The sequence below is a fragment of the Notothenia rossii genome (assembly GCF_949606895.1).
Source record: "Notothenia rossii genome assembly, chromosome: 3".
Lineage (NCBI taxonomy): Eukaryota > Metazoa > Chordata > Actinopteri > Perciformes > Nototheniidae > Notothenia > Notothenia rossii.
In genome coordinates this window covers 42,901,486-42,916,659 of record NC_136901.1, presented here as the reverse complement: position 1 = coordinate 42,916,659, position 15,174 = coordinate 42,901,486, and the positions used below count along the sequence as shown (strand labels likewise).

The 15,174-nt window shown below is 40.7% G+C and overlaps 2 protein-coding genes across 4 annotated transcripts in view; both read left to right on the top strand.

Annotated features, from left to right (window-relative positions):
- LOC307033598 (uncharacterized protein) overlaps nt 1-15,174 on the top strand; it is a 127,804-nt gene that overhangs the window by 84,793 nt on the left and 27,837 nt on the right. The window lies entirely within an intron of this gene.
- LOC307033597 (uncharacterized protein) overlaps nt 1,042-15,174 on the top strand; it is a 25,353-nt gene continuing 11,220 nt past the window's right edge. Inside the window, exons 1-2 of one of the 3 annotated variants that reach the window (XM_079672125.1) lie at nt 1,042-1,319; nt 2,237-2,302. In XM_079672125.1, the coding sequence (XP_079528251.1) occupies nt 2,270-2,302 (33 nt within the window). In that variant the 5' untranslated portion in view covers nt 1,042-1,319; nt 2,237-2,269. The other 2 variants (XM_079672124.1, XM_079672126.1) reach the window with 2 other exon arrangements.

Below are 15,174 nucleotides of genomic sequence, written 5' to 3'. Positions count from 1 at the left end.
GGATATATACTTACACATAACTTATTTTTTGTATTTCTTTGTATAATTGTCTATTTTTTTTTTATACCCTAAAAGTATAAAATGGGGATCACCTCAAAAGGAGGACAAATGAGCGTCCGGCTCAAGGCTGCGCCGGCAGACGGACACAGACATTGAAAACCGGACTGTCCGACCTAAAACCGGACGGATGGCCACCCTATCGGCTGCCCCGGCGGCCCCCGGCTCGGCGCCCCCGGGCCCAGCCGCACCCGGCGGAGCGGCGTGCCGTCTCTGTGGACATGCAACACGTTTGTGACCCGACTCCCCGCACTCAAAACACTTTACGCTCCCTGAGCTCGCATAAACCATATAGCTAAAAACCCTCTTCGTGCCTCACCCGGAAAGACACATCTAGTGTCTGAGTGGGACAATTCAGAAACATGAAAACCTGTCTCCGCAGAGAATGGACATGTTTTAACTTGTCATCCTTACACCCCAGAGCAACAGTGCGGAGATTACTGGCTAACTTACCAAAACGCTTCAGCTCCCGTTCCAGCGCCTCATTCGGGATGAACGGAGGAACGCCAGACACAGTGATCCGCGTGGACGGTGTCGCCAGCGGTGAAACTTGAATGTATTCCTCGTTTAGCATTAATCCGCTCTCGATAAGTTCCGTCACATATTTCTGGTCTTTCACAAAGACCACGACCGCTTTGTTCATGCGGGAAGCATAGGAGATATTTTCATGACCAACATGGTCCCCAACAGCCAGCAGCACCTGCTCCACTGTGCTTGCGGCCTGAGCCACCAGCCGCACTCCGTGTCTCAGAGACACCGGCGGCGCCCCGGAGGACGCCATCCCCGCCACGAGGCACGGAAAAACACTAAATTAACAAATTAACCGTACTTGCAAAGGGTACAAAAATCCCAACGAAAGATCATACAGTTAAAGAAACGATTGAAACAGAAACAAAAGAGTTAAAGTTGAAATTCCCTCTGCCCTCTTCAAACACACATCCACCACCGAAGAAGAAGAAGAAGAAGAAGAAGCCGACTCGGAGCTGTCCGACTTCAGGCGAGCTTTTTGGAACCTCCCCCGGCTGCGATCGGCTATTCTCGTCTACTTTCGAGGCGAGCCGCAACGCGTCTCAAACAAGCCTACTATCAGCTCTCATTAATATATAACTGTCATATATTCGAATATAACCAGTTTCTGTCAGGAGAAGAAGAGACGAGAGGAGCTTTAGAACAATTCCACCTCTTCATCCGGGTCCTTATCTGCTTCATGCTAGTCGGTGAACATCAACAAACTGACGAACAAAGAGTAGCAGAAACACCAGGTAATACTGTGTACTTTTACTATAATACTGTGTACTTTTACTACTGAGATTACTGAGTACTTTAAAAATGATAATACTAAGTACTTTTTTAATTTGGAGCTGTTCATCGATCATTCCTCACAGCCAGGCTAACCAAGATGGCAGCGCAGACAGCAGCAGCTAGCTCTCCCGAGTCTTTTGTGTTTTTAACGTGTGTTCGTCTAGTTCACTTCTAACATCCTGAACCGATAGTACAGTCAGGAGTATACAGTAAGTTCCGTGAGTCGTGAGTTCCTGCTGGACAAGGAAATAACAACAAAACAAACAATAGATGCTACGCTGGCGGAGGTACTCAATGTCTTTGGAATACGTTCAACCTCGCCCTAGCCTGCTACCTACGTGCTGAATAGGAGACGCCGCAAGCGGTGTGAGAGGAAGCACAAGAGGGGTAAGTGCGGAGGCATCCGAGCTAGACTAGCAGCTAGCCCACACAGGCCCGCTATTCCGAGCATCATGGCTAATGTTCGCTCACTGGACAATAACATGGACATCATAAGACTACTCCGGTCGACCCAGAGTGGGGTGACAGAGTGCTGTGTACGTTTTCATGCAATCATGGCTAAATGACAACACCCCATACTCTGCCATTCAGCTAGACCGGCTAACATGCTACCGCTCAGACAGAGCTACGGTTAGCGGGGGGAAGAGCTGCGGCTGCGGTGTGATTGTTTTATCAGTGATGCCTGGTGTAGGGACGCTGTGGTTTTCTACAAACAATGTTCACCAGTGGCGGGGTTTATGTTCGTGAACTGCAGACCTTTCCATCTTACCCTAACCTGCTAGAAGGATGGAGTTAATTTCTTCCCACCTCTGCTGTTAAGCTATTTCTTAGCTGTAGATTGGTTTTGTGTTGACTGTAGTGTTAATACTTATTTCAGAGACCCAGGCGGAGAAGGAGCACTGAGAGCAGCATGGAGGAGAACAAAGAGACCCCCAGAACTCAGGTCAGGGTTCACTTCATCATCACAATATATTCCTAATCCTAACACTGTTATCCCTTACACTGGGGTACATTTGTGTTATTTAAGGACTTTAAACCTATACTTTTGTTTAAGGATAAACAACCTTGAACATTGTGGGTTTTATTTTACATACTCTTATATTTAGATATAGGTTCAGGTGTATATCCGTATGTAGTGGCTCTACTTTAAAGAGTTCTCTCCTGCTGATGTTCAGGTGTATATCAGTATGTAGTGGCTCTACTTTAAAGAGTCCTCTCCTGCTGATGTTCAGGTGTATATCAGTATGTAGTGTCTCTACTTTAAAGAGTTCTCTCCTGCTGATGTTCAGGTGTATATCCGTATGTAGTGGCTCTACTTTAAAGAGTATTCTCCTGCTTATGTTCAGGGGCCTCATTTATAACGCCTTGCGTAGGATTCACGTGGGAAGGTTGCTTACGTAGTACAAAGCAAAAAAATAGGTACAGAATTTTTCCGGTTCACAAAACATTACGTACCGGCAAGGGAAGTGCTACGCCTGTTTCCCTTTTTATAAATCACAATCGACTCGAAATGCGGCGCAGCTTTTGCGGGCTTCAAGTAACGCCCATATTTGCACATAAATAGTCAAAGCAACGCCCATTCATTCATTTTGACTGACTGCATGAAGAAGATCGCAGGAAAGGACGACAGAACAGCTAAAAAAGACACCTCACACCGTGTCAGATTTAGGTTATTTTGGGGAGGTCGAGATAAATCATATTGTTTGGTGGATGCAGTTTGAACCAGAGTAGCAGCATGGAGGTCGGATCGTCACCAAAATAAATAAATAAGTGGTCCGAAAAAGGTTAATGACAAAAAAAAATCCACATAAGGCAGTGTGTTTGTACCAGGGACAGGAGACACCCCCTGGATGATAAGAAATGATCGGGGAATCCCTCCGGAGTGGAGTCATGACGACTGGATCTGTATTATGTTTTTGTATTTGGTGGTTTGTGTTCCAGCTGCCGATCAGGAACTATATATCCATAATACACCAGTTAAAGGAAATACAACTAATGTGTTGTGTTATATTAGCTGTACAATTTACCACTTTACGAGCGACTTATCAAGTCTTGGCAAACGGCATAAAACACGATTAAACATGATAGTATATAAAACCCTGCTCGTATCTACAACCTATAGAAAAGCAAAACGGCGTCAGTTTAGACGTAATTCTGTCCTCCTGCTTACCGCATCATTTATGAGAAAAATTTCATAACATTAACACAACATATTCCAGGTAGTTTTAAATAACATATCGGTGTTTATTTATTTCTCCCACTTATGTTTTTGTGTGCACTGAGGAGTCTCAAACAGGCGTTTAATCATTTTAATATTGGCTTTAATCAATGTTTGAAAATGAGTTCTTCATATATGATAAATGAGAGGTAACATTTTATTTATGGTATTATTTCCACATATTTCTCGCCATTTTTCCTTCTGCCAACGGTGTCGCAGTTTCCCGTGTCTCCCGTTTTTGTGCTTAGTGCGTACGCATGGGTTAGAGTTTGCGTGGAGGACCGCACGTTTTCCCGTCAAGTTAGTATTTTATAAATCGCAGACATTGCGTAGAAACTGCCGTACGCCATTTAAAAAAAAATGTATATCCCTTTTATAAATGACGCGCCAGGTGTATATCAGTATAAAGTGTCTCTACTTTAAAGAGTCCTCTCCTGCTGATGTTCGGGTGTATATCGGTATGTAGTGTCTCTACTTTAAAGAGTCCTCTCCTGCTGATGTTCAGGTGTATATCAGTATGTAGAGTCTCTACTTTAAAGAGTCCTCTCCTGCTGATGTTCAGGTGTATATCAGTATGTAGTGTCTCTACTTTAAAGAGTCCTCTCCTGCTGATGTTCAGGTGTATATCAGTATGTAGTGTCTCTACTTTAAAGAGTCCTCTCCTGCTGATGTTCAGGTGTATATCAGTATGTAGTGTCTCTACTTTAAAGAGTCCTCTCCTGCTGAGGTTCAGGTGTATATCAGTATGTAGTGTCTCTACTTTAAAGAGTCCTCTCCTGCTGATGTTCAGGTGTATATCAGTATGTAGTGTCTCTACTTTAAAGAGTCCTCTCCTGCTGATGTTCAGGTATGTAGTGTCTCTACTTTAAAGAGTCCTCTCCTGCTGATGTTCAGGTGTATATCAGTATGTAGTATCTCTACTTTAAAGAGTCCTCTCCTGCTGATGTTCAGGTGTATATCAGTATGTCGTGTCTCTACTTTAAAGAGTCCTCTCCTGCTGATGTTCAGGTGTATATCAGTATGTAGTGTCTCTACTTTAAAGAGTCCTCTCCTGCTGAGGTTCAGGTGTATATCAGTATGTAGTGTCTCTACTTTAAAGAGTCCTCTCCTGCTGATGTTCAGGTGTATATCAGTATGTAGTGTCTCTACTTTAAAGAGTCCTCTCCTGCTGATGTTCAGGTATGTAGTGTCTCTACTTTAAAGAGTCCTCTCCTGCTGATGTTCAGGTGTATATCAGTATGTAGTGTCTCTACTTTAAAGAGTCCTCTCCTGCTGATGTTCAGGTGTATATCAGTATGTAGTGTCTCTACTTTAAAGAGTCCTCTCCTGCTGATGTCCAGGTGTATATCAGTATGTAGTGGCTCTACTTTAAAGAGTCCTCTCCTGCTGATGTTCAGGTGTATATCAGTATGTAGTGTCTCTACTTTAAAGAGTCCTCTCCTGCTGATATTCAGGTGTATATCAGTATGTAGTGTCTTTACTTTAAAGAGTCCTCTCCTGCTGATGTCCAGGTGTATATCAGTGTGTAGTGTCTCTACTTTAAAGAGTCCTCTCCTGCTGATGTTCAGGTGTATATCAGTATGTAGTGTCTTTACTTTAAAGAGTCCTCTCCTGCTGATGTTCAGGTGTATATCAGTATGTAGTGTCTTTACTTTAAAGAGTCCTCATGCTGATGTTCAGGTGTATATCAGTTTGTGGTGTCTCTACTTTAAAGTGTCGTTCGCAGTTTGAATCCAAAATAGGTAGTTTATGTGATTCATGTAGATGTGCAATACAAATATTTGTTTTGGGGGGTTGTGCTCGAGTCTTCCTGTCTGTCGGCTGAACTCTGCTGCTCTGCGATGAGGGTCTAGCTTCAGCAGCTACATTACCTACGGGTGCGTTTGTTAATAGTAACTGTGCGGTCCGGAGTCACTGTGGCACAGACTGGACCGCCGGTGAACAGCTGTTAGAACGGGCCGTTCAAGTGTTCAGAGCAGAACTGTCGGAGCGGCAGAGCGTGATGTGAACTGAAAAGTTTTTCTGTCGCAATATTATTTAAGGAATCGTTGACCTAGCTAACTGTCATACATTGTCACTATCTGCTAACGTTAGCTTTAGCCTTCGTTTTCTAATATTTTTTTCATAGGCTATAAACAGTGGTCGTACAAGTATAGATATTGTACTTGAGTGAAAGCAGAAGTACTCGGATCTTGTCAGAGGTGGGGACTCAAGTCACATGACTTGAGTCGAGTCAGACTCGAGTCGCATATTTTTGGACTTAAGACTTGCTTGACTAACATTGATAAAAGACTTGACTTGACTTTGACTTGGTATTCATGACTTGAGACTTGACTTAAGCTTGAGACAGATGACTTGAAAGGACTTGACTTTTTAAAATAAATATTTGCGTTTGTTTTTGTAGTGAGATATTACGTTTAGTTTTTTCGAAAAACGTGATTATAGTGCCATGCGCGCAAACCTGGCAACCCACTAGTAGGCAGGAGTGTCAGTTAACATGGCAGCGGCTAGCTTTACTCCAAAAATAGTCAAGTTTGGATTCAAGGATTATTTTGTCGATGACGCTAATAAGAAGAAAACAGCGGTATGCAGGGTCTGCAGCATAAAGATCAGTGACAGGACCACCACAACATCCAACTTCATTCGTCACTACAAAAACACCCACAGAGAAAGGTGCGTGCATGTGTTGTCTTAGCTAGAAAGCTAACGTTAAGTTTAAGCTACGTTAGACTTGGTTTCAAATCGATTGAGCATTGCAAAGAGAAGACAAAACGGTAAATGAACACTAGAACCGCCAAGGGATTCATTTTGACTAACCCTGATACTGACGGGCTGTCAGGAGAGAGAGAGAGAGGAAAAGAGATGCCTCGTTTATTTCCTCTGTTTTATTATCAGAAGTTACTGTAAACTTTTGAATAATGTAGTTCATCTACTTTTAGTAGTTTGTTTAAATGAATTCTGCCTTTTTGAACAGACGTTTTGAGTCCTAGCTCTATTGTCTGCAGTTCTAGGGTTAATATGAATCTAATATGATTGTCATCGGTCTAATTTAGATTTCAAATGATTAACTGTGTATGTAATGAAGGTCATAGTGTGGGTTGAATCCATTTTCATAACCACTGTCTTTTAACTGATTTTAAATGCGGAAACTGGGCTTATTCATCAGAATTTTGTATTTCTTGACTTGACTTGCTTGACCTGAGCAATGACTTGACTTGACTTGACTTGACTTTCTTGACTCTCACCACAGTGACTTGGGACTTGCTTGATACTTGTACGTCAAGACTTGAGACTTGCTCATGACTTGCACATGTAGGACTTACTCCCACCTCTGAATCTTTTACTAGAGTAAAAGTAGAAGTACCAGAGTGTAGGAACAATCCTTCAATCAAAATGTTCCTCAAGTAAAAGTAGATAAAGTATTATCAAAATATAGTTAAAGTAGCGACAGTAAAAGTAGTCGTTGTGCAGATCGGTCCATTTCAGAATAATATATAATGTGTTTTATAATGATTGATCATTAAAGTGTTATCAAAGCTGGTAAAGGTGCAGCTAGTTTGAATGACTTTGTATACTGCAGGGTAGCTTGTGAATTCACTCCAGAGGCCTGTACTACGAAGCCGGATTTTCGCTTGGCGAGCTAGCTTCAGGGAAAACTCTGGGTTTCCGGTCCTACGACGCTGGTTCTCTTCTTAACGGGCTAGATCTCCATGGTAACTTATGCTGAACGGCTAGCCTGCTCTGGAGCAGGTTAGGTTCCAGGATAAGAGCTCAACTCAGTGAAAGCACGGCCTGCTGACCAATCAGAGCTCAGTGTGCAGAGTTTAAAGCGATGAAGTCATATTACAGGAGAAACGAAATACAGTTTAGACTACCGTTGCAGGAAAGACGGCCGGCAAAAATCACCGACTGTGTGAAAATGAATAGAATATCACCTCCCATCTTCAGAGCAATCTGGCTATTATAACATTAGCGTTAAGAAGACTTACTTACATATCTGCCACAACATAAGTAACCGGATCAAAGTAACATTACGTACTGTGAGTGCAGACGTCGATATGTCCCATTATCATTCACATCACATCATAATGTAGACTATCATATATTTCCTTATCGGAGTCAGCTGAGCCGTATCTGTCTGTGCAACACTCACATGTCACATACTGTATGCAGAAGTATTATTTTAAGCAACACATTAAGTCGACGAAACACTCAAATGTAATTAAAGTCAGATGGTGTCTTAGACGGGAAAGTGATATCATAAACCTGTTAATGTACGCATTCAAACACTTTTTCTTTTACCAGCTGTATTCACCTTGCAGGTGCAACTTTGTGGCTTTTATCCTGAATAAAGTGTTTAAGTCAGGGCTCTGCAACCTTTTTGACCAAAAGAGCCATTTTGCCCCCTTTTCCAACACTTTTTTTTGTCTGCAGCTGCAAAAAATATTTGATAGCTTATAAAGTTGTATATATTGTTATATCATAGACAAAAACTACAGTTTTTTTACATTTATTACATTATATAAAACTGTTTACCTCTAATAATAAACAAAGAACACTTATAAGGAGAATTTAAAAATATATACGCAGGCCTACTTTAAAATAAATTAAACACAGCACTTGGGGAGTCCTCTGCACATTTGAAGAAAAATAAATACAATTAAAATTGACCCACTTTGAAATAAATAAAACATATAGCTGCACCCTAAAAAGAGTTAAAGGTAGGGTAGGTAATTCACTTCAGAAAACACTTTTTGTTATATTCCATGGAATGCTCTTAACATCCCGATAGCAATGAATATATTAAATGCTTTGAAAATAAATCCATAAAAAATGTCATCTGTGGAAGCCGTGGCGCTGTAAAAAGCACGACCAATCATCTGAGCCGGCCCAGCTAAAGTAACTGGATGGCCTACCTGCCTGTCAGCCTTCCATCTGTGCACAAACTGATCTCGTGCCCTCATTGGTCATGGGCGCATTCGTGTGTGTTGGAGGAGGAGCTCTGTAAAGAAGTGGCACATTTTTTTCCGGTTGTGTATTTTCAAATTCTAGCGCACTCGAGCTGGTTTCTCAATCATTACATACCCCACCTTTAACTGATTGAATTATGACTGAAGATCGTCTGCTGTCTGTTGTCTTCCTCTTTCGTTTTTTTCGTCGATACGTAACTGGCTGCAGCACCTTTGACAACTCAAACCGTTTGCTGTGAAAGCATATAACTTTAACCACGCAGAATGAAACCCTCTGTGTTCCTCCGATACTTTTATTTATTTGATTTATCCATAGTTCGCTCATCGGGGTGGCATTGGGATATATCTTTTTTTAAATCCTCTGGAGCAGAGAGAGGAGCTGAAAGCGTTTAGTTTATTTAATAAAAGAGCATATGTTCAATGTGAAAAGTGACAGTAGATATAGATTAGTTTTAGTTTGGTGCTATATATATATATATATATATATATGTGCGTTTCGGTAAAAAAATGTCATATCTTCAGTTAGCTGAGTTTCTAACCGTTAAGTGAGTATAACACATTAATAGATTTTTTAAATATTAAGAAGCCCCTTTTTTTCGTGAAAAAACGACCCGTCACGACACTGTGTCTCAGGGCTTCTTAATATTAAAGAAAAAACTATGAATGTGTCATACCCTCCTAACGGGAAGAAACTCAGCTAACTGATGATACGAACCATTTTTACCGAAACAAAACACAAGTCTCACAAGAAGGGTCTAAATGAGCCCTGAGCGAAAACATGCTAACGCACTTAGCACAAAACTCTAGGTATAAATTGATCGATATACTTATTGGATCTGCACAAACAAGCTTAGCTAAGATGTTGAGATTCCACAGATTAATATAAGTATCATCACTGAGCGATTAGAACTCGTGACAAATACGGACAACAAACAACGTAGCTTTAATCAAATCAAGTTTTATTTATATAGCACATTTTTAAAACGATTTGGTCGAGCCAAAGTGCTGTACATACAATAAAAAAACTTTACAATAAAAACACTTTACAACAAATACCACAGCACAAATAAAAAGTCACACACAGGGAAATGTCAGGAGTTATGCTCCGCTCAGACTAGAAGGCCAGAGAGAAGAAGTGAGTTTCAAGTGTAGACCTCACATGGAGGGGCCGAGTGTTCCAGAGCCTAGGGCCAGCTGCTCGGTGCCCTCGGGTTTTGAGCCTGGTCTTGGGCACTACCACCAGCAGCAGCAGCTGGTCAGCCGACCTTAAAGCGATGCAGCGATGCAGGAGTTCGGCTATATAGGCAGGAGCCAGCCCATTTAGTGCTTTAAAAACAAATAAAGAGTTTCAAATCAATTCTGAACCAAATTGGAAGCCAGTGCAGTGAGGCCTGAATTGGGGTGATGTGGTCACGCTTTTTATGGCCAGTGAGAAGACGTGCAAATGTGTTCTGCACTAGCACTAGCTTTAGGTAGCAAAACACGGAGATATGCCCACCTTTAGCTGTTATTCTGATCAAAAGTTGTGTTCAATGGCATTAAAACCAGGGTTCGTACGGGTGCTTGAAATCCTTGAAAATGCTTGAAATTTGACGTGGTGTTTTCAAGGTTGTGAAAGTGCTTGAATTTTGGGAACGGTGCTTGAATTTGGGATAAAGTGCTTGAAAATGTAAATGCTTTACTTCGCTTTTTAGATTAAAAGAAAATAAAGAAGTCGGAGCGAGCTTAATTGCTTCGGTTTTACATAAAAAAGCTCCGCTCCGGCCTTCCCGCGCTCTGCGCGTGACCGGCAAGTGTTTTTGTTAGGTGTGTGACCTGGGCATTCGGATGAGAGTCATAGATGACAGTATGCCAGGAGGTTGCAGTTTCAACGAGCGTTGGCTAGCAGAAGACAAATAAAATCCATGGCTAAGACGAGGGTCAAGCCCACGAGTAGCCTCCTGCAAAGTTTGCAACAAATAACGATGGGAGAGTCGGCGCTGACGAGCCACATGAAAGGTACGCCGTAGTAGAGCATTTTAGATTAGGCTAACGTTGCATGTTACGTTTGTTTAAGCTAACGTTAGCAAGCTGAATAGCAAACTCGATGAGGGATAATAATTGCAGGGGACAATCATTTCAGAGGAACGTACCTATGTTATGTGCGTTACATTCGCCATTCTGTGGTGTTCAGAGGATGAAGCACTCACTTGTAATTCAACCCAGTAATTCTCACGGCATTTCGTGTTATAGTCACGAAATATAATCTATTGATTCGACACAGAAGGATTTTAAAAGCAATGTATTTCTACTGGTAGTATGTTTCGTGCCTAAACCAAATGTGACTTGCTCTATCGAAATCTGTCACATTGACCCGAAGACACATTTTTGTTTGTATTACTGGCCTGGGGGAAGCTCGCGAGTGTGTGTGTGTGTGTGTATTTTTGCGTTTGTGTGTATTGTGTTCGTGTACCGGGTAAACACTCACAAGAAACACCGGCTGTTGTTACGCTTGCTGTGACGTTAAATTACTCTGTTCTCCGCTTGTAATTATGCCTTTACAAGCTTCAAAGTTGTATTTATCATCTGAATTTGCCGAAACAAGTTTAATATTCTTTTGATCGCATAGGGATGAAACATATACCAATAGAATCTGTTGACTCTCAGCTTTTCATATGATATACAGGGCTCGACAAATGGCCCGCTCTCCCGGAAGCACTATTTCGACACCCCGGCCAGCATAACGTAATTTCAATTTGCCCGCTCGGGCCACTAAACATATTTGCTTAAAAGAAAAAAAATGGTCCTGTGGTATTGGTATTTTGACAAGCAATTTTATTAAATTGTTTAGTTTATTAACACTACAACATAGCGTTTCGTGAGGCGGTTGTCGTTGTTGGGTGAAAAGCAAACGGCTGTTTGCTGCGTAGCGCAGCGCGAGCAGTCTCCCGTGAGCGTGCTCCTTCACTACAGACTGTCGCTATCAATATCTCTCTCTCTCTCTCTCTCTCTCTCTCTCTCTCTCTCTCTCTCTCTCTCTCTCTCTCTCTCTCTCTCTCAATCTATAAGGAACCGCAGTAGACAAAGGGTGTTGCTATAGCAACACGTCATGTTTATGTTTACACCTATGGTTTACACGCGAAATCAATAGCGGGAAAAGTGGTGGGGTCAATAGGACCCGCTGGCGGAAATAGGTATAAATGGCAATTTTTTGGGCGATTTCTTTCTGTCTTAACAACAGAGGGTGCTACATAACACACTTTCAGGAAAAGTCACGGACTGGGAGACTTTAATATTTTATTGAAAAAAAGTTACATACAATAAAAAAAAACAGCTGTGGGTCAAATTGACCCGATGGCGGTGCTAGTGTTAATCCCATATAATTGTAGAATGAACACAGTGTTCCTTTGAATATGTATAAGTCAGGTGTCTTGAGTAGTCAAAATTACCTACAAATCATTGTACACATTTGTAAATATTATTTTCCACTTGTTACCATTGTAAGTCTATTGTTATGCAGCTCTGCGTGATTTTGTGCCTACAATTCAGGCTAAAACGCTACCAGAGGTGGAATAAGTACTCAGAAACTGTACTTGAGTAAAAGTAGAAGTACTCAGATCTTGTACTTGAGTAAAAGTAGAAGCACCAGAGTGTAGGAATACTCTTTTACAGTAAAAGTCCTGCATTCAAAATGTTCCTCAAGTAAAAGTAGAAAAGTATTATCATCAACATATAGTGAAAGTAGCAAAAGTAAAAGTAGTCATTGTGCAGATTGGTCCATTTCAGAATAATATATCTATGATATGTTTTATAATGATTGATCATGAAAGTGTTCTCAAAGCTTGTAAAGGTGCTCTAGTTTGTATGACTTTGTATACTGCAGGGTAGCTTTTGAATTTACTCCAGGTGGAACTAAAGTCTGATTTAACACTTGATTATATTTCACATCATTCATCTACATCTGTAAAGTAACTGAAGGTATTAAATACATATAGTGGAGGAAAAGTACACCATTTACCTCTGCCAACCTAAAAGTACCTAAAAAATAGTAATCAATAATGTATTGAGAAAGTTATTTGGCTGATTGTTGTATATCGGCTCCGCTAGGTTATATGGGATGCCCAGTCTACGTACAGATGGGTCACTCATTTTAAATATTAAACTTAGTTTTCTTTTCTTTAATTTTTCATCCTCATGTAGAATGCTATCACGAAACAAACATTTGGTTGTTTATAGCATAAAGATAATCTGATTTAATGTGAGGTAGGGAAATAATCATTTGAGTATAAGTACGTGTATATAAATATGTCATTTACAACAGCTGTAAGATGCTTGAAAAGCTTGAAAATGCTTGAAAAGTGCTTGAATTTGACTTTGGAAAAGGTGTAAGAACCCTGTAAAACGAGAAAAAACGCAGCTGAAGGTTAATCCATAGGTTAGTCCAATGTGTCTGTCACTTTGAACAAATGATTGAGAATCCATCATTCCATTTTTATGCAAAAAATCTGAGAATTAATTTTAAACTGCTAATGGTAGCCACCAGAGTGTATCGCAGCTTCCGGTTTTGACTACGCGTCACTTTCACTCCTTGTTTGGTAACGTGTGTGTTTATGTGGAACTTCTCCTCGATTCCATTGGCTCTAGCGCAGTGCTTCTCAAAGTGTGGTCCGCGGACCACTGGTGGTCCGTGAGCGCCCCCTAGTGGTCCGTGAGTATATTGTTAAGATTTCACATTTGAAATAAATAAACCAATCTGCACAATCACTACTTTTACTGTCGCTACTTTAACTATATTTTGATGATCATACTTTTACTTGAGGAACTCTTCCTACACTATGGTAAGATCTGAGTACTTCTCCCACCTCTGCACAGCTGATGTGATAACGTTACTCGTAATTGGGGCAACAGAGCTAAGAGTTAAGGAAGTCGAAGAGTGTGCATTTCTCCGACTGAATATGACGCCTTTTGGCCAGCTGTATGGACAGACTACTCTACTCGTGTCAACGCGCTAATGTGAAAACACTAATGGCAAACGAGCTTTGTCCACATCGAGCCTTGTAGAGTGTGTCTATACTTCTGAACGCTCCGTCCCCGGCAGATCTCTCTGTGCCGCTGCAGCGTGTCTGTTAGGCCCCGCCCCCCGCACACAGAGACACAGGGAGATCTGCCATGTCTTTACCACTTTAGTTTGACCATCTCTGTTACTAAGTTATGGAATACTAAATACATAAGTAATTAGATATCTACCATTACTGTCTGCGCTCATAAAGAATGATAAGAATAATGAGTATTGAACTGGTTTCATTAATTAGTGAGTTTATCTAAGGTAATTAGTTAGAAGCCCTATTTTATCAGTATGTCTGGACTGCACCGCAGTTACAATGGTCAAACTACATTTAGAACCGAATTGTCCGCATTGTGTCTTTAATAGTTACTAACATTAGATCTTTTTGATGAGATATGGACCGCAAAACAATCTATTTCCCTGGTTTTCATTTTAAAATCAAGTTACCGAATGCAAGTAGTCGCCTTAGCTTATTTTGTTATGAGATGTTCTGTTCAATTTAGTTGATGTAATAATCGTTTGGTTTCTTTTACATTAAAAACAAGTTACAATTTTCAAAAAATCTTGTGTTTTTTATCGGGGGTACCCTTTTTCCAGTTTATAGCAACAGCCCCTCCATATGTCTGTGCACGTCCCTGCATTAGATGCATTTTGACAGACAAGACGGACAATTGGGGGGAAATACCCTGCATTTTGAATATCCGATAGTCCACCATTAACACCTTATTCTCGTCTCGTCAACGAAAACTAAATATACATTTCGTCAAAGTTTTCGTTTCAAGAATCTATTTTTAGTCATCATCTCGTCTTAGTCATGTAAAAAAGGTCGGTAACGAACATTTTTCGTCATAGTTTTCGTTTACGAAGTGGTCCTTGGTATGAAAAAGTTTGAGAAACACTGCTCTAGTGGTTAAAAAGAGATGTCAATCATCAAAATCGACCAAAGGGGACCAGAGATAGGTCAAATGATACCAGAAGTGTTTTTTTGTTGTTGTTGCTAAATCTCTCGAAAAAGGTCAAATTTCACTTGTTTTGCATCAATCTTTATACAGGGTACTTATTATGTTATAGTTTGGATTCCTAAAGCTTTTAGTCTACTATCCCATCATTCAAGGGTGGTTTTCACTATAGGTAATGTGTTTTTGTTGGACGGACACAATCATTTACATTTTTTTACTATGTTCAATCTGAATTTACTTTAAAATTTAAAAAATCTATATTGATTCTGACTCCTCTACATCCAACTCACAGGTTTATCATTGCTTTGAGATAAAAGATTATTAATGTTCCCCTTTTTAGAAGTGTAGTTATGGTCAATTGTTCTGGGAATGTCATTTTCGAGCCTGAGACCTGGAAAACAGGCTCTGGGCTTAACAGGTTAAAGATGAACGTCTTCATATTTGTCTAATATTATAGTTGACTTTTCATTCAGGAAGTATGACGCACTGCGCTGTTAGTACGCTTGTCCATGTTTGTGATTGGTCGAATGCTCCAAATACCACCCCTTTTATGTGAACACGCACCTAACTAGATAGGACAAAGCTAGCTTGAGTTGATAAGCAGCGTCGTAGGACAGACTTAGC